Source organism: Muscardinus avellanarius, assembly GCF_963383645.1.
Source record: "Muscardinus avellanarius genome assembly, chromosome: 1".
Taxonomy (NCBI): domain Eukaryota; kingdom Metazoa; phylum Chordata; class Mammalia; order Rodentia; family Gliridae; genus Muscardinus; species Muscardinus avellanarius.
Genome location: NC_137786.1, coordinates 220,930,491 through 220,953,614, shown reverse-complemented (window position 1 = coordinate 220,953,614; position 23,124 = coordinate 220,930,491). Strand labels below are relative to the sequence as shown.

At 42.2% G+C, this 23,124-nt stretch overlaps 1 protein-coding gene across 2 annotated transcripts in view; it reads left to right on the top strand.

Moving 5' to 3' along the window:
* Nucleotides 1-12,139: 12,139 nt before the first annotated feature.
* The window catches only part of FNBP4 (formin binding protein 4), a gene marked incomplete at both ends in the record, with an annotated part of 59,543 nt that continues 48,558 nt past the window's right edge, over nucleotides 12,140-23,124 (top strand). Inside the window, 4 exons of one of the 2 annotated variants that reach the window (XM_080719555.1) lie at nucleotides 12,140-12,365; nucleotides 13,487-13,579; nucleotides 21,058-21,194; nucleotides 22,795-22,981. In XM_080719555.1, the coding sequence (XP_080575681.1) occupies nucleotides 12,140-12,365; nucleotides 13,487-13,579; nucleotides 21,058-21,194; nucleotides 22,795-22,981 (643 nt within the window). Of the gene's footprint in view, nucleotides 12,372-13,486; nucleotides 13,580-21,057; nucleotides 21,195-22,794; nucleotides 22,982-23,124 lie in introns of both variants that reach the window. The other variant, XM_080719554.1, reaches the window with a different exon arrangement.

The window sequence follows — 23,124 nt, the reverse complement described above, 5'->3', positions numbered from 1 at the left end:
TGCATTGAAGCCATTTTGGTCTAGTATTAAAAGCATTCCAGAACTGATCTGGATCTTTATAAGTTTGTGCACAGTTGGGTAGGTGAGATTCCTTTTTCAAGTATTTATCATTAAAATTATGATATCCTAACGTCATTATTTCCAGTTCCCAAATTAGACGCTTCGTCTGGTCTGCATCTTTATGATCAGGAGCATCACTTAAAAATGTCCTATAATTTAAGGGAAGACACCCGGTAGGTGATCTTCCTGATATGGTGACACAAATCGGAGTAGTATCCGACATTCCCTCATAATTTATTGATTTTGATACCTGTAGAATAGCAGCATCCTCTATACCTCCTAAGATATTACTATTATTAGTTGTAACCTTTATAATATCACTGTCTCCCCATCCCACAGGATGTAGGATGGGAGGGTCAGGTACATATGTCCAATAGCTGACTCCCTCCACATTAGGTACCTGCAAAGAAATTATTGTTAACATTGCTAAAAACATATTTTCCACTGTAACAGCCTTTCCTGCTGCAGTTACAGCTTCTTTTGCTCTCTTAGTGAGATTCAGAAGTTGACTCCAGGTGGGGGGACTTGCCTCCCTTGTGTCTCTTGCCTGTGTAGAGGAAAGGTTTAAGCTGTTTAAAATGTCAGCACCATGTTTTTTCATCCTCCTTTGCTGTCTCCTTCTCTTGCTGTCGCTCAATCCAGATGGGTGATTCTGCATTCTGTGGAGAAAACACACGCACATCCTTCTCCCCGAGGTTATTAGGCCTTTTCTAGGCCCCATGGAGGTCTTTTAAAGCACCTGTGGCTGTTTAGCCAAAGACATTTCCTCCCAATGTCTCTGCATGGGAGTATGATTTTGATCATAATAATAAAGCATGATGTAAAGCTTGATGAGGTGAAAAATAATGATTTTTCTTTTGCCTTAACAATTGATTTTTTTAATATATATATATAAGGTTTACTGTTATATGCTCTATTTAGTTTTTAAATTTAGATACATTTAGTTACAGATGTAGACATTTTTTGTTTACTTATGTTTATCCACTAAATTATCTCTTAATAACCAATCAGTGGATTGAATCATCATTTTAACAAAATAAACCTTTAAAATGAAATAATTTAAACATCTATTGCTAGGAAGACAATATGATAAACCAAAGAATGTTAATCTTTTAGTGACAGTTTTGAGATTTCAAATAAACCTTTATCAATTTAAACCACATGAACTAAGGTGTTTTTTTTTGTTTGTTTGTTTGTTTGTTTGTTTTGTTTGTTTTTTACTCATTTAACATTTAACAAGGTTTTCTTTTAAGAACAAAAAACTGCTGGAGATTGAGCATCCAGAATTAAGCCAGTATCAAAATAAGCCTTTATTTGTAGGCCAAACAATAATATCTTTATCTCCGAGCCATCAGGCTAGAGTTAAAATTTAGCTTTAAACATTGACCTTGGTCAGACAGAACTGACTCTTAGTCTACTTAATAGCAAGTGTTAAAACATAAACATCTACACTTAGAAGAGCTATCATATGACTTGTTATAACAGTTTAGGCTAAAGATGAAAATTAAGCTGTATTAGTCTAATATTAAATTTTCAAATATACAAAGGAATTTAAAACCTCTATACCTTGTAAGAGTATATCTTTGTATTAGAAGTTCCCATTTAAATCAAACATAAATAATCGTTTAGTGGCCCAAAACTCTCTAAGGACACATGTGGACAGTAAATGTCCCAAATTTCAAAGTCAGTTTGTATCCTGTGTTGTTTGTATTGGTATTCACAGTTATATGAATATATGCCAATTTTTCAAAATCTGGTACATGAGTTAAAACCATCTGCCAAACCATCCGAGGCTTTAAACCCCTTGGGTTAACTCCCATCTTCTGTATCTTATGAGTAAGTGGACATTGTTCACAGACTTTAACAATTTGTCTAGCCTGTTTTTTAGTAATACGAAACATTCTTATTAGAGCTAAAGCATTTTGATGATGCAATGCATATCTTCTTTGTGCCTGGTCTATAACATTATTGATTGAAATTTCCCTTGTAAGCAAATCAGCCATAGCGTTTACATGTGCTAGTGGCCCAGGTAAATTAGAATGACCAGCAATATGCAATATAAAAATTCTATTTCTTTGTCCTTGAATGATTTTTTGTAATTGTTCCAATAACGTAATAGTTTTTGAATGTCCAGACAATCAAGCTGTTTTTATAGCAGGAAATATTGAAACCACATACTTTGAATCTGTATACAAATTAATCTTTTGTTCCTAATGCGTTAAAGCTAATATTGCAGCATAAATTTCTGCGTGCTGAGCAGAAAACTCTGAACTATGATGAATTATGTTTCAGACTGTTATTTAGTATATGGAATCACAATATTATGCATTTCTCTTCCAAACATTTCTATTGATCTATTTTTGGCTTTAATAATTAATTGACTGCACAACAAAACATAAGAAGCCACCATTCTTACTTGTATATCCCATTGCTTCTCATAGCTTATTTGCTTGACCTGGGCTTTCTGCAACCTCTCTTTTACCAAGGCCAATGCCTGTAACATTTCTGGAGTTAATTCCCTTTTTGATTTAGGATTTGGGTCTCCATTAAAAAGCTTTATATAAAACATGCAAATCACCTGTGGTAATTTTTAAGTAAGGTCTAACCCAATTTATATTTCGCAACAGTTTCTGCAAATTATCTAATGTTTTTATTTTATCCAATCTAATGTGCATCTTTTGAAACATTATGCACTCATCATATATTACTTATCCTAAGTAATTTATAGGCCTATGTTGTTGAACTTTATCAGGTGCTATCTGAAGGCCATACTTAGTTAATTGCTGAAGCAAACGTTTAAGAATTTCTCTACTATTACCTTTTTTGAATGAGCCAACAAAATATCATCCATATAATGAACTATATAAGCATTTGAAATTTTGTTCTGTATTCTGAGCTATTTCCCAGTAAAGAGTTACAAAATTAAAGAAAGAAATGCTTTAAATTTCTGTACTTTGCTTTAAAATCTTTTCTCCAGGGTCTACAGGACATTAATATGTTTTTATCTTTTACTATTTTTATGGGTTTTTGTTATTTATGGTCTTGGGTCAGGTATGGGGAAAGAATAGCGATTAAGTGATATTTTTGTTTATCTCTATATTATTAGAAACATGTGTCATGACAAATTACTTTTGTTGCTGCTACAACCAGAGTTTAACCCTGCAGTATTCTTTGGAATAAGGCACACATTTTCAGGATTCATTTTATGAGGATTATTAATAACTGATAATTGTTGAAAATGAGGAGCTGGTAAATCTATGGTAGCACTCCCTTGCCTGGACACAGTGAGTGTCGGTATTTCTGACAAAGTTGCAGGAGAGGTCTTATTTTTGATGACTATATTTCTTTAAACTCCTGTTTTAGAAGAGTATCTCTCATCTTACTTATGGCTGAGAGAACAGTTGTCTATTAGTTTTTCTGATTTTTGTAATTTGCTTCCGTCGTTACCAAATTTAGATCACATTTATTTTTTACTCATGTATTTATTCAAATATTTCCCCTATTTATAACTAGGGCTTATTCTAGGGAGTGGCTGTTTTTCTCCCTTCAGTCCATCTTATTTTACTTGCATTTCTTTTATTTTACTTAATATTATATATTTTAGCTTTCCATAAGTAAAACACATTTGGTTATTTATGTGAATAGTTTTATATACTTTTTTATTTCAATCGCACCTATCTGGGCATTATGTTTTACTGTTTATATGCTCTTTCATGCTTTCCTATAATTTAAATTTCTGCTTTTGTTAACGAGCTGAATAGTCTCTTGACAGTCTTTATTGATGTTACTGAAAACTAGTTGTCTAACATTTCTGACAATTTTGCATTCTTTTTTGGTTTTTTATTTTATTTTGCTATTTTTATTAATTTTTTATTTTTTAATAGAATCTTGCAGTTTCTATTTAAAAGAACTATATTTTACAGTGGGTCTCTGTAAAATTTTTGTAGACGGCTTTTTTGTTTTTATTTCAGTTATTTTTGCCAATTCATAACAGCAGCTTCTCGAATCTAATACGGCTGCCGCAGTTGTACATTTTTGACCTGAGTCTCTATGTCTAATTAGACTCCAATTTCAGTAAAATAATTTATTTTGCCTTTTCACTGAGTCACGTTTGCCATTGCAAATATTGTTGTCCTGTAAGGACCTGTTGCTGTACAGAAATCACAAAAGGATCCAGTTCTCTGCTGAAGAGTGTAAGAGTTCAATGCAGTAATTAGGAATAAGCCCATAAAGCATGCATGTCTTTTTTGAAAGAAGAAATAGTATCAAAGTTAGACCCTCTCCAATGAGTTTGCTGCAGCAAATCAGGATTAAAAGTGACAGGAAAGGTGAAAGCTAGGCCCAAGATTTAAAAGACCAAAGTTTTGGCAGGACTGGATCCACTCTTTGTTCAAAAGATTGTATGGTTATATTTTATATTTTTTCTTTCTGCCACAGGGGCAAAAATTGGAAGTGAGCGCTGGCGCCACGGCACTCGTCCCAATTTCATTTCCTGGGCTTTCTGATGCAAATATAGCTTTCTGATTTTTAGCATGATCTAGATTCTCCTATGACAATTTATATACATGAAGCAATTTTTTAGTTTCACTTTCCTATATCAAAAATCATGCCGTCAATTTGTTGAATGGTAATTCTAATTAAAGACTAAATGACCCACCACTGGGGAGATGTTTCTCCTCTAGCCAACAGGCTTTCATAAAATATATAGGTGTTCAATATCTCTTTCTCTAGAGTTCCTTCCTCTGGAAGCCAAGGAATGTATGTTATTGATACTTTATAGCAATTTTGCAGTTCTTTTGATGACATCTTTATCTTATATTGCTTTAAAAGATGATACACTGATTTTGTAAAAGGATTCTTACTCACTTGATTTCCCATACTGTTTCCTGTTGCTTTCTTAGCAATACTCCTATTAGCTTTTATACATGAATTAAATGTTTGCCCCTTCATGACTACAGCATGTCATTTCATGAATGACTGCTGGTGAGACATTTTTTATGAATGTCTCATGTTTTACTATGGTTTTGCTCGTCCTTAACCGATAAACTTTATCGGGAGCCTGCACCACTCTGACGAGAATCTATCCTTCGCCTGAAAATTTTTAAGGAAATAAAGAAAAGATATAGCTTACCTTTCTGGACACGACCTGGTCAGCCACGTTCAACCACGTTGGGCGCCACCTGTTGAAAGCCAAGGCCAGCTAGTCCAGTGGGGCACGAGTTTGCTCGCGGTCGAGGGTCTCAGTAAAGGTGGGGAAGGATAGAGTGATTTTCCCACAGATTCTTATCTGTAGCGGTTCTTTCCTAGGAAAATAATCCTATGATCGGCGCTTTAGAAAGAACCTGACATGGATCGATGCTTCTTGTGCAATCGAACACTTTATTTTGGACACAAGATTTTTTATATATTCCCCTCTCCCAGTGAATTTCTAGTAAAAAGAAGTGCAAAACACCCAAGGTACAAAAGAGAGATACACATGCAGATTACCAACCCTGAACAAGACAAAAGTAAGGCCTGGGCTATCCCAGGTCTTTGTGATTGAAATCAGTCCCATTATCTCAGGTGGGTCTTGTGCTCCAGAGCCCAGCCCCCTTTGGCCTTGCAGCTGCAGAGGCTTCTATTTGGCTAAAAGTCACACCCAAAATCATTTGACGAGTCCGGTTTGTTTTTAGGAGTTTTCTTTAACCCTTTCGGAGCTCTCGTTCCTAGGGCTTAGTCCAATGTCCTCCTTTATATATAATGGGGGACGGGGTCCAAGATTCCAGCTTTCATATAGTTATTATCCGTGTTCCTTTATGATGATTTAAGGAATTTCGATGAATATCTGCTGGATTTTGTCTGCAATGCTATCCGCTGTCTGAAAACTTAAACTCATGACACAGTTTAGCAGGTAGGCACCAAGAAATAACATGAGGTCTTTAGATTTAGTTGTTACATATATTTCTCTAGCAGCTGAGCATTTTTCCTCTTAATAATCCATATTCCTATCACTAACCCTCTGCAACTTTCTTTTCTTTTCTGATTACCCTAATTCTCTCTCGCAATCCTGATCTTTTTTCCATCGGAGCAATTTCATGTGGAAAGTTAAAAGAATCATTACTGAAAGAATAATAGTTATGAAAGAATATCTAAGAGTGGAGGAGTTTTTTGGCCAGAGACGATGCCCTCTCTCGGGGCTAATTGCCGATGACTACATGGATTCTCACACATGTAGATGCCGAGATGGAGTGGGCAGCAAAATCTTGGCAGTGGTGCATGCTTGTAATCCCCACATTTGGAAGGGAGAGACAGGAGAATCGCACAGGTTCGAAGCCAGCCATGCTGGCTTAAGAGACCCTGTTTCCAAATTTAAAAATATATATAAAAATAGGTCTGGGAGTGTAGCCCGGAGTAGAAGGGTTTCCAGGAACCCCAGTACCACACACATACACACAAAGAAAAAGATCTGTGCAGAGTGTAATTACAAATGCCTACAATCCTAGTCAGTACTTAGGAGGCTGAGACAGGAGGATTGCAGGTTCAAAGCCAGCCTCAATCTAGGCGTGGTGGCACATGCTTGTAATCCCAGCATTTGGAAGGGTGAGACCAGAGGATTGCAGTTCGTGGACAGCCTCACCTACTTAGGCCCTCTGCAACTTAGTGAGACCCTATTTCAAAATAAAGAATAAATATAGGGCAGGGTGTGTTGTAGCTCAGAGGTCACATGTCCCTGGGTTCCATCCCCAGACCCACCAAAAAAAAAGAAAGAAAGAAAAGGAAAAAAAGAAAAGCCAGCCTCAACAATTTAGTGAGACCCTGTTTCTAAATAAAAAATAAAATAGGTCTGGGGGCATAACTCAGAGGTAGAATGCCCTCTGGGCTCAATCCCTAGCAACACATACACACACTGATCTGCCAGGCTTGGTGGCACACACCTACAATCTGAGTACTTGTGAGGTTGAGGCAGGAGGATCACAGGTTCTAGGACAGCTTCACTAACATAACAAGACTCTCAGCAACCTTGTGAGACTGTCAAAAAATATATGTATTTTTAACCGGGCATGGTGGTGCACAGTTGTAATCCCAGTACTTGGGAGGCTGAGACAAAAGGATCACAGGTTCACAGTCAGCCTCAGCTACTTAGTGAAGCTGGCACAATTTAGTGAGACCCTGTTTTTTTTGTTTGTTCGTTTTTGCAGGTCTGGGGATGGAACCCAGGGGCATTCAACCTCCCAGCTACACCCCCTGCCCTATTTTTAATTTTAATTTTAATTTTTTTGCAGGTTTGGGGATGGAACCCAGGGACATTTGACCTCCGAGCTACACCCCCTACCCTATTTTTTATTCTTTATTTTGAAACAGGGTCTCAATAAGTTGTAGAGGGCCTCACTAAGTAGCTGAGGCTGTCCGCGAACCGCGATCCTCCAGTCTCAGCCACCCAAATACTGGGATTACAAGTGTGCCCACCATGCCTGGTTAACACCCTGTTTTAATATATAGTTTGTATTATAAATTTTATATGTAAATATTTATATTTATATACACACACACACACACACACACACACACACATAGCTGGGGATGTAACTTGGAGGTAGAATGCACCTGGGTTCAATCATTAGTAACCCCCCCCAAATCTCCTGTTCTTCCAGGTGTGGTGGCACAAGCCACCACAGGAGAGGCTAAGCCAGGAAGATCACAGGTTTGAGACCAGCCTCCATAACTTAGTGAGATTCTCAGCAACCAGCCTCTGTTTCAAAACAAAAAATAAAAAAGGGCTGAAGGTATAGCTTGGAGGTAAAATGCCTCTGCCTTCAATCCCTAGTACCCAAAACAAAACCAACTGACCTAATCTCCACCATTATGTTCCTTCCACCGTTATTCCATATCCATGTTTGTGTGTATGTGTGCATGCACACGTTATGTGCGTGTGTGTGTGTGTGTGTTTGCAGTACTGAGGATAGAACTCAGGGGCATTCTACTTTTTTTTTTTTTTTTTTTTTTTGTGGTACTAGCGGTAGAACCCAGAGGCTTTCTACTTCTGGGCTATGCTCCCAGACCTATTTTATATTTTATTTGGAAACAAGGTCTCACTAAGTTGCTGAGAGCCTCACTAAGTAGCTGAGGCTAGCTTCGAACCTGCGCGATCCTCCTGTCTCAGCCTCTCAAGCGCGGGGATTACAAGCTTGCGCCACCACGCCCGGCATTGGGGCATTCTACTTCTAAGATAGACACCCAGCCCTATTTTTTTATTCTTTTTTTTTTTTTTTCAGTACTGGGGATGGAACCTAGGGTCATTCTACCTCTGAGCTATGTACTGGTATTGGGAAGAGAGTTTAAAATGTATTAATGTGTCAATACTGGGAAAGATGTCCAATCTTGAAATATGTCTTCTTTACTAAGAAAGCCAGGGTTAAGCTAACATGTCCTTGCATTCCTAAGAACAATTTAACACATTTTGGGGGAGAAGACGAAAGGTAAAAGCCTGTGTCTGGAGACAGAGATGCCTCCCTCTCAGGCTATAAATCTGGGCCTGTGTTTGGAGACAGAGATGTCTCCCCCTTTAGGCCATAAATTCGGCTGGAGAGATAACAGAAGCAGAGCCGGGCGGGCGATAAGGTGTAACATGATCTCCAAAAATCAAAGGGACCTGCTGGACTTAGACAGGATAAAAATTCAGTAAACTGGAGTTCGTTGGCATTTTCGTTCGAATTGCCCCCTTGTGCCTTGCTCCGGCACAGGGCTGTAACTATCTCTATATTTCTATCTTTTTAATAAACTTCTTTAAATCTGCAGCAGCTGTCCAAGCGATGAATACTTATTCTTAGCTTAGGACAAGAATCCACGGTTTTTCTGTTTGTCTCTGTGTGTCTGGTGGTGGGGGGGGATTATTTCACACCATACACCTTTCCCCCCCAACCTATCCCCTGCAACAAGCTACACTACCAGACCTATCCAGACCTATGTTTTATTCTTTAATTTGGAACAGGGTCTGAGTTATAAGGGCCTAAGTAGCTGAGGCTGTCTGTTCAGCCTCCCAAATGCTGGGATTACAAGTGTGTGCCACCATGCCTGGATCTTTTTTTTTTTTTCCAGTACTGGTACTGGGGATAGAACCCAGGTGCATTCTACCTCTGAGCTACACTTTGGGCCTATTTTTTAGTCTTTTTATTTTTTTAATTAATTGATTGTGTGTGTGTGTGTGTGTGTGTGTGTGTGTGTGGTACCAGGGGTGGAACTCAGGGGCTTTTCTACCTCTGGGCCATACTCCCAGACCTATTTTATACTTTATTTGGAAACAGGGTCTCACTAAGTTGCTGAGAGCCTCACTAAGTAGCTGAGGCTGACTTCGAACCTGTGCAATCCTCCTGTCTCAGCTTCCTGAATACTGGGATTACAAGCGTGCCCACCACCACATCTGACCTACTCTTTTTATTTTTTTGAAACAAGGTCTCACTGAGTTGCAAAGGGCTTCCTTAAGTAGCTGAGGCTGTCCTCAAACTTCGATCCTCCAGTCTCCGCCTCCTGAATGTTGGGGTTACAATAGTGCACCACCATGCCGAGCGTTTTTTTTTTTTTTTTTTTACGATTGATTGATTGATTGATATATTAATTTACTTTGTGGTACTGGGGATGGAATTTCTACTTCCGGGCTACAATCACAGACCTATTTTATATTTTGTTTTGAAACAGGGTCTCACTAAATAGCTAAGGCTGGCACTGAACCTAAAGGATCCTCCTGTCTCAGCCTTCCAAGTACTGGGGTTACAAGTGTGTGCCACTATGCATGACTTTTAGTCTTTCTTTCTTTTTTTTCTTTCTCTCTCTCTCTCTTGCCCTTTCTTTCTTTCTTTCTTTCTTTCCTTCTTTCTTTCTTTCTTTCTTTCTTTCTTTCTTTCTTTCTTTCTTTCTTGGTGGTGCTGGGGATGGAACCCAGGGGCCTTCTACCTCGGGGCTACACTCCCAGACCTATTTTATATTTTATTTGGAAACAGGGTCTCTTAAGCCAGCTGAGGCTGGCTTTGAACCTGTGCCATCCTCCTGTCTCAGCCTGCGGGGGATTACAAGCGTGCACCACCACGCCCGCCCGGCTTTTATTCTTTATTTTGAAACAGGGTTTCACTGATTTACAAAGGGCCTCACTCAGTAGCTGAAGCTGTCCATGAACCGCAGTCCTCCTGTCTCAGCCTCCCAAATGCTGGGATCACAAGCATGCACCACCATGCCCAGCTCCCAGCAGGATTTTTATGTATCTTATTTGTGGTAACAGAAATCAAATCCAGAGACACTACCACTGAGCATGCGAGTGTGCGTGTGTGTGTTGCTGGGGATTGAGCCCAGGGGCATTTTACCTCCAAGTTAAACCCCTAGTTCTACTTTCTGTTCTGAAACAGGGTCTCACTAGGTTGATGAAAGTCTATTTGTGGAGGCTATCCTGAATCTGCGAACCTCCTTGTCTCAGTCTCCCAAATACTGAGATAACAAGGTTGGTCACCATGCCCAACTCCTTTTTTTTTTCCGACAGGGTCTGGCTAAATAGCCAAGCTGGCCTCAAATTTGGAATCCTCCTGCCTCAGCCTTCCCAGTCGCTGGAATTAGAGGTGAGCACCACAGTATTCCATGAGCAGTCACAAGAGCTCAAGGTCCCAAGCCTCATCAGGATTATTTCCAAGAGCTGTTAGTAGCTAGATGTGGAAGTAGGGAAGGGAGTAGTGTTAAAGGAAGATTAATAAAGAGGGTAAGGTTACCAGAAGAACGAGATTATTACTGGTTGTGTGTGTGTGTATGCTGGGGATTGAACCCAGGGGTGTTTTCTAACTGAACCATACCCCCAGCCCTTTATTTGTATTACTGGGGAATTGGGTAGGGGGAAGAGGGTGTAATATACTGCTGAGTTACACCCTCATTGTACCTCCAAGCTGCACCCCAAGCCCTATTATCATTATTTATTATTATTATTATTATTATTATTATTATTAATTTGCAGGTCTGGGGATGGAACCTAGGGACTTTCATCCTCCGAGCTATACCCCCTGCCCTTTTTTTTAGTGGTACTGGGGTTCCTGGAAACCCTTATACCTCTGGCTACACTCAGACCGCGATTCTCCTGTCTCCGCCTCCCAAGCGCGGGAATTACAAGCGTGCGCCACCACGCCTGGCTCCCCGATTTTTTATTCTTTATTTTGAAACCGGGCCTCAAAGTTGCAGAGAGCCTCACTAAGTAGCTGAGGCTGTCCGCGAACCGCGGTTCTACGGTCTCAGCCTCCCCAATGCTGGGATTACAAGTACAAGCATGTGTCACCACGCCCGGCTATATATATGTATTTTTTAAACAGGGTCTCAATTAGCTCGTGTTGACCCTGAGCCAGCAAGCCTCCTGCCTCAGCCTCAAGGGTAGCTGGGAGTATGGGCGTGGGCCACATTGTCCCCAGCCAGGAGAACCAGATGGGTTAAACTCCTGCGTCCCACCTCAACTGTGTAGGCGGTTTCCTTGCCAGTAGTAAAATGTCTGTAATTTCCCCCACACACCCCGCTAGTAACACAGTATGTGAGGCGGTCTTTGTGCTCTCCAGCATTTGCAAAGCAAGGAAGATTTTATTTAATGTTCAAGGTTATCTCTAAAACAAGCCACGGCAGACGGGGAAAGTAGGAAATAACCCAGAAACTAGCAGTGCTCCCTGAAGGGCAAATAATACGGAAAACAACCACAAGATGGACGACAAGGCTGTAAAGAAAGAAAACCGTGAGAGAACGCATGGGCGGAACCCAACCTCAGAAGGGAAGTCGCTTCAAAAGCGGCCCCTTTCCAACTATTGGCTCGATTCCAATCGTTTTCCCTTTCCATTGGCTATCGGTTCCTGATCTGGGTCAAAGTAGCCAATCGCCTAGTTGCATGGGTAAGACCCAGCCCTTCCGTCGGGAAGGAGGAGCTAAGTGAGCGAGGAGCAGCCCCGAGCGTGTGCGCAGGCGCGCGCTCCGCCGGTTAAAAGCGGATATGGCGGGGGCGGGGCCAAGGTTCATGAATATTGATTACGCATCCCTACGCCGAAAGCCCGCCCCTCTCGGCGGCGGACGTTCGCTGCTCGCGCTCGGGCTCGCGATGGGGAAGAAGTCCCGGGCGGTACCCGGCCGCAGGCCCATCCTGCAGCTCTCTCCGCCGGGTCCTCGGGGCAGCACGCCGGGCCGGGACCTGGAGACAGAACCCGACACCGAGCCGGACTCGACGGCGCCGTCCACCAGCCAGCCAGCCCCGCCGCTGGCCGCAGCGACGACCACGACTCCCGCGGCGACTGCCGCCGCGGCCCCCGACGAGTCGCCTTCGGAAGGTGAGCGTGCGCGTGGGGCGCCGGTCGGGGCGCCCGGAACTCGAGCGCGGGGCTTGCGGCCTAGGCCTCGGGCGCCTCCTGGAGCCTGCGAGGAGGAGAAGCCTGGGTAGGCCGGCGCGGTCTCCCAGGCCCGCCCGCTCCGGCCTTCGGGGAGGGCAGCGGAAGGGCCGGCGGCGCCATCGCTCGTGCGGAGCTCGACCCGGGAATGTTTGAAACCCGACCCCGGCACCCGAGTCTCCTGAAGGCCCGCGGTCGGTTTCGATAACGTCCAGGCCAGAGGAGAGTTGCCGCGAGCGAGGGTAGTGACAGTGGAACCTGCCTTTTCTCCACGTCACCTCTTTCCTTTCGTTTTTGTCGAAACTGAGATGGAGGCTCTTTAAAGTGAACAAACCCCCTTTATGATGCCGAAGCCTAAGTATCTCCAAACTAACAAGCGCCGCAAAGATTCCTGGAGGACTGGAGCCTCCGAGTTCCCAAGTCCTTGCGTTGTTCTTTCTAGAATGGTCACTTTCTGTAAGACATTGCTACAGGCGTAGGTTCTGGAGAAACCGCGACCCACTTCAGGTATTTAGAAATCATATTGAGAGCCGGGCGAGGTGGCGCACGCTTGTAATCCCAGCATTTGGGAAGGCTGAGACCGGAGGATCGCACAGGTTCGAAGCCAGCCTCAGCTACTTAGGCCTTTTGCAACTCAATAAGACCCATTTTCAAAATACAGAATAAATAGGGCCGCAAAAAAAAAAAAAAAAAAGAAATCACATTGAGTAACTCGTGTATGTATGCGTGCGTGTATATAGATATATATATAGAATAGCTGTGCATGTAATAAAAGCTTTAGGAAGGCTGGAGATTGGCTGTTTTTTGTGTGTATGTGTGAATTTTGAAGTATCGGCGGATGTAATTTTCATTTACAGTGTTAAAATTCCTAATGTTGAAGTCACTAAGTATGGGGAAGATTGTAGTTCTGCTTGTTTTTCAATTCCCACTTATTTGGGTGACTGATACATCCTGCTTTTAAGTTGATGGAAATCTATACCAGACCAATAATTGATTTGTCATCTCTAGCATTTTCTCTGATCTATCACCTAATTGCAAATTTTTCTTTTGTTTTTAAAATCCAGATGAACAGGAAGTGGTGGCGGAGGTTCCCAAGACTGTTCAGAACCCTCCAAAACCAGTCATGACCACCAGACCCACAGCTGTTAAAGCAACAGGTACAGGGTTGTTGTGTTTTGTTTTGTCTCTAGTATATTTTTTATTAAGTCCAAATTGAATTTGTACCTATAGTGTTCTGTTGAGCGTTTAAGTGCTGCTAATTTATATTTCTTCCATAAAGTATAATTTAAAATCTGAGGAGCCAGGCGTGGTAGCTCAAGCTTGTAATCCCAGCCCTTGGAGGCTGAGACAGGAGGATTGTACAAGTTCAATGCCAGCCTCAGTTACTGAGTGAGGCTCTCAGCAACATAGTGAGATCCTGTTTCCATTAAAATAGGTCTGGGAGTATAGCCCGGAGGTAGAAAACTCCCTAGGTTCCACCCCCAGTACCACCAAAAAAAGAAAAAAAACCCAAAACCTTTCTGGAACTGGGAGTGTAGCTTAATAGTAGAGTGCTTGCATATAGTATTTGTAAGGCCATGTATTTTATTTGATCCCCAGCCTCTTAAAAAAAATAATAATAGTAATTCTGTGTGTGAGGACTTGTGGGTATAAAAGCCTTACGCAGTGAAATGTGTTGCATTTTATTTGTAACCAAAATATTAGGTACTATTTCTTCTTCTAATGCTTTTTAAAAATTTTTTGTTGCCGGGCATGATGGTTCACACTTGTAATCCTAGCACTTGGGAGGCTGATACAGGAGGATTGCACAGGTTTGAAGCCAGCCTCAGCTACTTAGTTGAGGCTCTCAGCAACTTAGTGAGGCCTTGTTTCCAAATAAAATATAAAATAGGTCTGGGAATATAGCCCAGACGTTAAAAAAAAAAAAAAAAAAAAAGCCCCTGGGTTCCACCCCCAGTTCCACACACACAAAATTTTTTAAATTTATTTTTGTGATACTGGGGGTGGAACCCAGGGGCATTCTACCTCCAAGCTACACCCCTAAACCTATTATATATTCTTTATTTTGAAACAGAGTCTCACTGAGTTGCAAAGAACCTCACTAAGTAGCTAAGGCTGTCCATGAACCTGGATCCTCCTGTCTTTGTCTCCCAAAAGCATGCATCACCACGCCTTTTTTTTTTTTTTTTTAGTAGGGTTTCACTAAGTTGCGAAGGGCCCCACGAAGTTGCTGAGTTCGTCCTCAAACCTGTGATCCTCCTGTCCCAGCTACCTGAGAATTGAGATTATAAGTCAGTAGGGTATATCATAATGTCCAGGTTTTCAGCTACTTTATTTTTTAGATGTTTGAAAGTTTAAAAGAACATTTGAACTGGGCATAGTGTCACACACCTGTAATTGTAGTACTTGAGAGGCTGAAACAGGAAGACTATAGGTTCAAGGACATCCTCAGCAAGTAGTGAGACTTTCATCAATCTAGCATGACCCTGCTTAAAAATGAAAAAGTCTGAGCATGGTGGTACATGCCTGTAATCGCAGTCTTTGGGAGGCTGAGACAGGAATGTCACAATTTGAGGCCAGCCTCAGCTACTTAGGTCCTTTACAACTAAGTGAGACCCTGTTTCAAAATAAAAATTAGGGTTGGGGGTATAGCTCGAAGGTAGAATGCCCTGGATTCTATCTCCAGAACTGCAATAAATAAATAAATAAATAAATAAATAAATAAATAAATAAATAAGTTGGGTCGGGCATGGTGGCACATGCTTATAATCCCAGTACTTGGGAGGCTGAGACAGAGGATCGCACAGGTTTGAAGCCTGCCTCAGCTACTTAGTGAGGCTCTCAGCAACTTAGTGAAACCCTGTTTCCAAATACAATAGAAAATAGGTCTGGGAGTGTAGCCTGAAGGTAGAAAGCCTCTGGGTTCCATCTCCGGTATCACAAAAAATAATAATAATTTGGACGTGATGGTGCAAGCCTGCAATCCCAGTCTCCCAAGTACTGGGATTACAAGCATGCATCACCATGCCAGCATATTTTTAAATTTTTATTTTATTTTATTTATTTATTTTTGTGTGTGTGTGTGTGTGGTACAGGGGGTGAAATCCGGGGGCATTCTACCTCCAAGCTATCCCAGTGCCTTTTTTTTTTTTTTTTTTTTTTTTTTTTTTGCTTTTTGCTTCTTTTCTTTTCTTTTTGAAACTGAGTTGCGAAGGCTCTTGGTAAGTAGCTGAGGCTGTCTGTGAACCATGATCCTCTAGTCTTCACCTTCTGAATACTGGGATTACAAGCATTCGCTACCACACTTGTCCTCCAGACCTATTTTTATATTTTACTTGGAAATGGTCTCACTGAGTGCAGAAAGCTTTACTAAGTAGCTGAGGCAGTCTGAGAACCTGTGATCCTCCTGTCTTAGCCTCCCAAGTACTGGAATTAGAAGCATGCACCACCACTCCCAGCTTAATTAAAAAGTTTTTAAAGTTGCTGAAGCTGGCATTGAATCTGTGATCCTTCTTTTTCAGCCTCCCAAGTACTAGGATTGCAGGTGTGTATCACCAAGCTCAGATAATCGTACATTTTTTTTTGTACTGGAGTGGAACAGTGGGGCATTCTACCTTTGAATCAACCCTCCTCCCACCATGGTTTTTTATGTTTTTGTTTTTTGCGATACTGGGGGTGGAACTCAGGGAATTCTACCTCTGAGCTATGCCCCTACCCCTGTTTTTTTATTGTTTGTTTATAGCGGTACTGGGGATAGAACCCAGGGCATTCTACCTCTGAGCTGTACCCCCAGCCCTGTTTTTTATTCTTTATTTTGAAACTGGTCTCACTAAGTTGTAAAGGACCTAAGTAGCTGAGGCTGTTGGCAAAACACAATCCTCCTGTCCCAGCCTCCTAAATGCTGGGATTACAAGCATGCACCACCATGCCCAGCTCCCCCATGGCTTTTTTATTTCTTTTCTTTTTTTTAATTGAAATTGGGTTTGCCTAAGTTTCTTAGGCTGGCCTTGAACGTATGATGCTCCTGTCACAGCCTCCCAAATACTGAGATTACAGGCATACAACACCATGTCCAGCTTGTCTTACTTTTATTCTGAAAATTATGGTATTTGCATGTGAAATTATTTAAGGAAATTCTCAGAGTAAACTATTAAATGATATAAATACTTTGGGCATGGTGGTGTACGCTTGTAATCCCAGCATTCAGGAGATGGAGACAGGAGGATCGTGGTTTATGGCCAGCCTCAGTCCTTTGCAACTCAGTGAGACCCTGTTTCAAAATAAAGAATAAAAGCCGGAGTCTGGCATGAGCCTGTAATCCCAGCATTTGGGAAGCTGAGACAGGAGAATTGAGCAGGTTCGAAGCCAGCCTCAGCTACTTAGTGAGACCCTTTGCAACTCAGTGAGATCCTGTTTCAAAATAAAGAATAAAAAATAGGGCTGGGGGTGTTGCTCAGAGGTAGAATGCCCCTGGGTTCTATCCTCAGTACTGCAAAAAAAAAAGTCTAAAACCGGGCGTGGTGGTGCACACTTGTAATCCCAGCATTTGAGAGGCTGAGACCAGAGGATCGCAGTTCACAGACAGCCTCAGCTACTTAGTGAGGCCCTCTGAAACTTAGTTGAGACCCTGTTTCAAAATGGAGAATAAAAAATAGGACAGGGGGTATAGCTCAGAGGTCAAATGCCCCTGGGTTCCATCCCCAGACACACAAAATAAAGAATAAAGAATAAAAATTATATTGTCAATAATTGTACCATGTGAAGAATTATTGTTCTCCTCACTTAGAGCAAAGCCTGAGTCCGAGAATATTTATATTTTACCAATATATGCCTGTTACAAGAGAAGGAAATATGAGTTATTTAAGTTAACTTTTTTATGTGAATTCAGAGTTTATCGATGGAAATATGTACAAAGAAGCTTCAAATGGGATATTTACCGACATTCCTTATACATGACAGACACTTGGCTAAATGGGAAGATGATGTTAATTAAAAAATGATTTTTAAAAAAAAGAATAAAAATTAAGGCTGGGGGTGTAGCTTGGAGGTAGGATGCTCCAGGCTTCCATCCCCAGTCCCCCCACCACCACCAAAAGAAATCAGTAGATCATTTTGATAGTTAACAATATTTAAGCATCTTTGGAAAGGAGAACTAATCTGGTTACACATACTTGTCAGGGTTTCATGAATTCCCTGAAATTGCATACTCAAGTGTTTTGCTAGGAGAGCGTCTATGGCTGTACCTTGTTGTCAGTAGTTTCTTTGACTAAACGGGTTAAAAGGGTATAGTTACATGATTTGATTTTTTTCTTTTTTGTGGCACTGGGGACTGAACAGAGTCAAGCATTCTATCGCTTGAGTTACAACCCCAGGCCTATTTCATTTTTATTTTGAGACAGGGTCTTACTAGTTTAATGAGTCTCACTATATGCCGAGGCTGCCTTTGAACCCACCATCCTTTGTCTCAGCTTCCCAAGTACTGGGATTACAAGCGCACACCACCATCCTTGTCTTGCAAATTGTATTTTTGTGAAATACACATTTGGGGTTCTTTTCTGTGTTTTTTTAAGATTGCCAGGTGATTCTTAACACATTTTAAAATATGAGTACTGAGCCGGGCGTTGTAGCGCACGCTTGTAATCCCAACATTTGGTAGGCTGAGACCGGAAGATGGAGGATTGAGGTTCGCAGACAGGCTCAGCCTCAGCTTAGGCCCTCTGCAACTCAGTGAGACCTGGTTTCAAAATAAAGAATAAAAGATAGGGCATGCTGAGCGTGGTGGCACATGCTTTTAATCCCCACGCTTGGGAGGCAGAGACAGGAAGATCGCACAGGTTCGAAGCCAGCCGCTCTGGATTAAGAGACCCTGTTTCCAAATAAAAATATAAAATAGGTCTGGGAGTGTAGCCCTAAGGTAGAAGGGCTTCCAGGAACCCCAGTACCACCCCAAAAAAAAAAAAAAAAATAGGGCAGGGGCTGTAGCTCAGAGTTCAAATGCCCCTGGGTTCCATCCCCAGACCTGCCCCCCCAAAAAAAAAATATATATATATGGTGCATGCTTGCCATCCCAGTACTTGAGAGGCTGAGACAAGAGGATCAGAGAGGTTCTAGGCCAGCCTCAGCAGCTTAGTAAGGCCCTCAGCAATTTAGTGAAACCCTGCTTCAAAAAAATAAATAAGGCTGGGTACAGATCAGAAGTAGGATGCTCCTGGGTTCTATCCCCAGCACCACCAAAAATATATATATAAGCCAGGCATGGTGATGCGCTTGAAATCCCTGCGCTTGGAAGGTGGAGACAGGAGGATTGCGCAGGTTCGAAGCCAGCCGTGCTAGCTTAAGAGACCCTGTTTCCAAATTTAAAAAAAAAAAGTATAAAATAGGTCTCGGAGTGTAGCTCGGAGGTAGAAGGGCTTCCAGGAACCCCAGTACCATAAAAAAAAAAAATGTGTGTGTGTGTGTGTGTGTGTGTGTGTGTGTATGAATTCTGCCTAGTGTTGGTGGTCCATACCTGTAATCCCAGTACTTGAGAGGCTGAGACAGGAGGATCACAGATTTGAGGACAGCCTTGGCCACATGGCAAGGCTCTCAGCAACATCCAAGCCCTTATTCATTTAATTTTTTTGTATGTTTGATAATGAATATTGAGCACAGGAGCATATTACCTCTGAGCTTTTTTCTTTTCTTTTTTTTTTCCCAATACTGGGGATGGAACCCAGGAGCATTCTACCCCTTAGCTACACCCCCAGCCCTATCTTTTTATTTATTTTGAAATGGTTTCACTAAGTTGCTGAGGGCCTCACTAAGTAGCTGAGACTGTCCGCGAACTTGTGGTCCTCCTGTCTCAACCTCCCAAGTACTGGGGTTATAAACATGGGCCACCACACCAAGCTGGTTTTGAAGAATAACCTTCCTTTCTGACCTTTTAAGTAGCAACAAATTTCAAATGTAGTCCAACACATCTGTCTCCTCAAATCCCACAACCCTATCACTGAGGATTGGACCCAGAGGTCTTTTACCTCTGCGCAACACCCCCAGCCCTATTTATTTATTTTTGTTTGTTTTGGTGCTCTGGGTACTGAACCCAGGAGCATTCTACCTTTGAGCTCTATTCCCAACACTTTTTAATTTTTTTTTTTTGTTTGTTTTGAAGCAAGATTTCCCTAGGTTGCTGAGGCTGTCCTTCAAACTGTAATCCTTCTGTCTCAGCCTCCTGAGTAATGGGATTGATTGCAAGCATGTTGTACCATGTAATACACACATACATACATTATAAATATTTTTGTGTATGTGGTACTGAGGGTTGAACATAGCTGGCATTCTACCTCTGAGCTACACTCCCACCCCCTTTTTTGGGGGGGGGGTCTGGGTATGGAACCTAGGGGCATGCGACCTCCGAGTTACACCCCCTGCCCTATTTTTTTTTTCTTCTTTATTTTGAAATTGGGTCTCACTGAGTTACAGAGGGCCTCACTAAGTAGCTGAGGCTGTCCGCGAACCGCGATCCTCCGGTCTCAGCCTCTCAAATGCTGGGATTACAAGCATGCGCTACCACGTCTGGCTTTGGTTTACTTTTATTTCTTTAGCATTTGTGGGGATCTAATCCAGGGCCTTGCATAATAGGCAAGCACTTTACCTCTGAGCTATACCTCAGTCACCACCACCCTGTCTCCTTATTTTTTTTATTTTTTATTTTTTTGCGGTACTGAGGGTGAACCCAGGGTCATTCTACCTCCAAGCTATACCCCTCAGCCCCAGCCCTATTTTATATGCTTAATTTGAAACAGGGTCTCACTGAGTTGCAAAGAGCCTCAGTAAGTAGCTGAGACTGTCCGTGAACCCATATCCTCTTGTCTCGGCCTCCCGAATGCTGGGATTACAAGCGTGTGCCACCACATCTGGCTCACTTTTTATTTTTTTATTATGGCACTGGGGATTGAACCTAGAGGCATTCTACCTCCAAGCTACATCTCCAACCTGATTTATAATTTATTTGGAAATTTATAATTTATTTATCTCAGCCCTTAATTTACTTATTTATTTATTGCAGTGCTGGGGATGGAATCCAGGGATGTTCTACCTCCGGCCTACATCCCCCCAGCCCTATTTTTTATTTTGAAGCAGGGTCTCACTGACTTACAAAGGGCCTCAAAATAGCTGAGACTACCTGCGAACCATGATCCTCCTGTCCAGCCTCCTGAATACTGGATCACAAGCATGTGCCACCATGCCTGGCTCACTTACACATTTTGAAACAGTCTTGTTGTCCAGAGTAACCTGGAACTTGTGATCCTTCTGCCTTAGCCTTCAGAGTAGGCTGAGATTACAGGTGTGTGCCACCTTCCCTGACTCTAAACTCTGGCTTAAGAACCATATTATTTAATATATAATATATATATAAATTTTTTGGTGGTACTGGGGTTCCTGGAAGCCCTTCTATCTCCGGGCTACACGAAACGAAACAGGGTCTCTTACACCAGCGTGGCTGGCTTCGAACCTGCGCGATCCTCCTGTCTCCGCCTCCCAAGCGCAGGGGTTACAAGCGTGCGCCACCATGCCCGGCTATGTATGGATATTTTTAAAGACTTCCTAGGATGTTTGACACGTGGTTATTAAGACTTTTTTTATTTGTTTCTAGGAGGTCTATGTTTACTTGGTGCTTATGCTGACAGTGATGATGATGAGAGCGATGTTTCTGAAAAAACAGCACAATCCAAAGAGGCAAATGGAAACCAATCAACCGATATTGATAGTACACTGGCCAACTTCCTAGCGGTTAGTGGTGGGGTGGGGGTGGTGTGTGTGTGTGTGTGTGTTATAGTAAGAATTGATTCCAGGGGCATTGTACCTTGAGCTGTACCCCTAGCCCTTATTTCCTTTTGGAAACAGTCTTTCTAGATTGCTGAGAGTACTGGGATTATAGGCGTGGGCCACTACACCTGGCTTTGTGTGGGTCTGTCTTCTTTCTTTCTTTCTTTCTTTCTTTCTTTCTTTCTTTCTTTCTTTCTTTCTTTCTTGTGGCACTGGGGATGTAACCCAGGGGCATTCTACCTTTGAGTTACACACCCAGTTCTATTTTTATTCTTTATTTTTAAACTGGCTCTCACCGAGTTGCAGAGGGCCTCACTAAGTAGCTGAGGCTGTCTTTGAACTGTGATCCTCCAGTCTCAGCCTCCCAAATGCTGGGATTACAAGTGTGCATCACCACGCCCAGCAGTCTTTTTAGTTTTGAAACAGGGTCTCACTGAGTTGTGAAGGGCCTAAGTAGCTGAGGCTGTCCACGAACCATGATCTTCAGGTCTCTACCTCTAGAATGCTGGGATTACAAGTGTGCTACACCTCACCCAGCTAGGTTTGTATTTATTGAAGCCATTTCTTTTTTTGGTGGTACTGGGGTTCCTGCAAACCCTTTTTCCTCCGGGCTACACTCCCATACTTTTTTTTTTTTTTATGGTAATGGGGTTCCTGGAAACCCTTCTAACTCTGGGTTACACTCCCAGACCTATTTTATATTTTATTTGGAAACAGGGTCTCTTAAGCCAGCAAGGCTGGCTTCAAACCAGCGTGATCCTCATGTCTCCGCTTCCCAAGTGTGGGGATTACAAGTGTGCGCCACCACGTCCAGCGAAGCCACTTCTTTTTATTTATTTATTTATTTATTTATTTATTTATTTATTTATTTATTTTTTGCAGTACTGAGGTTGGAACCAGGGGTATTCTACCTTTGAGCTTTTTTTTTTTCTCAGTTTGAAACAGGGTCTCACTGAGTTGGAAAGGGTCTCACTAACTGAGGGTGGCCTTGTACTGAGGTCCTCCTGTCTCAGCCTCCCAAATGCTGGGATTACAAGCATGCACCACCATGCCTGGCTTGAAGCTACTTTTGAACCTAGATCTCAAGTGGTCAGCGAGCTTGTCAGTTTCAATTTTTCTCTCTTTCTCCTCCTTCTTCCTGTCTTCCTCTCCTTCTCTCCCTGTGTCTGTCTGTCTCTCTCTCTCTCCCCCCCTCTCTTTTTTTTGGTACTGGGTTTGTATTGAAGGCATTCTACCTCCGAGTTATTACCCCAACCCTACTTTTTGTGTTGTTTTGAAACATTCTCCTTAGTTTGCTGAAACTGGCCTTGAACCTGCGATCCTCTTGTGTCGCCTACCAAGTACTAGTATTATAATCTTGGGCCAGCAAGCACTGCTTCTGTCTTTATTATAAAGCTTCTACTAAGAAGGAGACTGTAAGGCTTTGAGGAACTTGGTTACAGGAAGTGGAAAGCTTCAAACTGAGAAGCTAAGATTTGAGTGTATATGAGTTTTTTTAAGTGATTGCCAGTTTTACAGTTTCTGGTTTCATGTCATTGATGCATTTTCACTCTTCATTCTACAGGAAATTGATGCCATAACAGCCCCTCAGCCTGCAGCTCCTGTGGGAGCTTCTGCTCCACCTCCAACTCCACCTCGACCAGAGCCAAAAGAAGCAACAACATCAGCCCTTTCTTCTACTTCATCAAATGGAGCTGACTCTACTCAAACACCAGAGTGGCAGTATGATACCCAGTGTTCACTGGCCGGAGGTAAATGTGACACACCTTGTAGTTTGGGGGTTTTTTTGCAGTGCTTTGGCTTGAATTCAGGGGTATTCTACTCCCCAAGCTAGGGATGAAACCCCAGGGACACTCAACCCCTGAGCTACACCCCCTGCCCTATTTTTATTTAT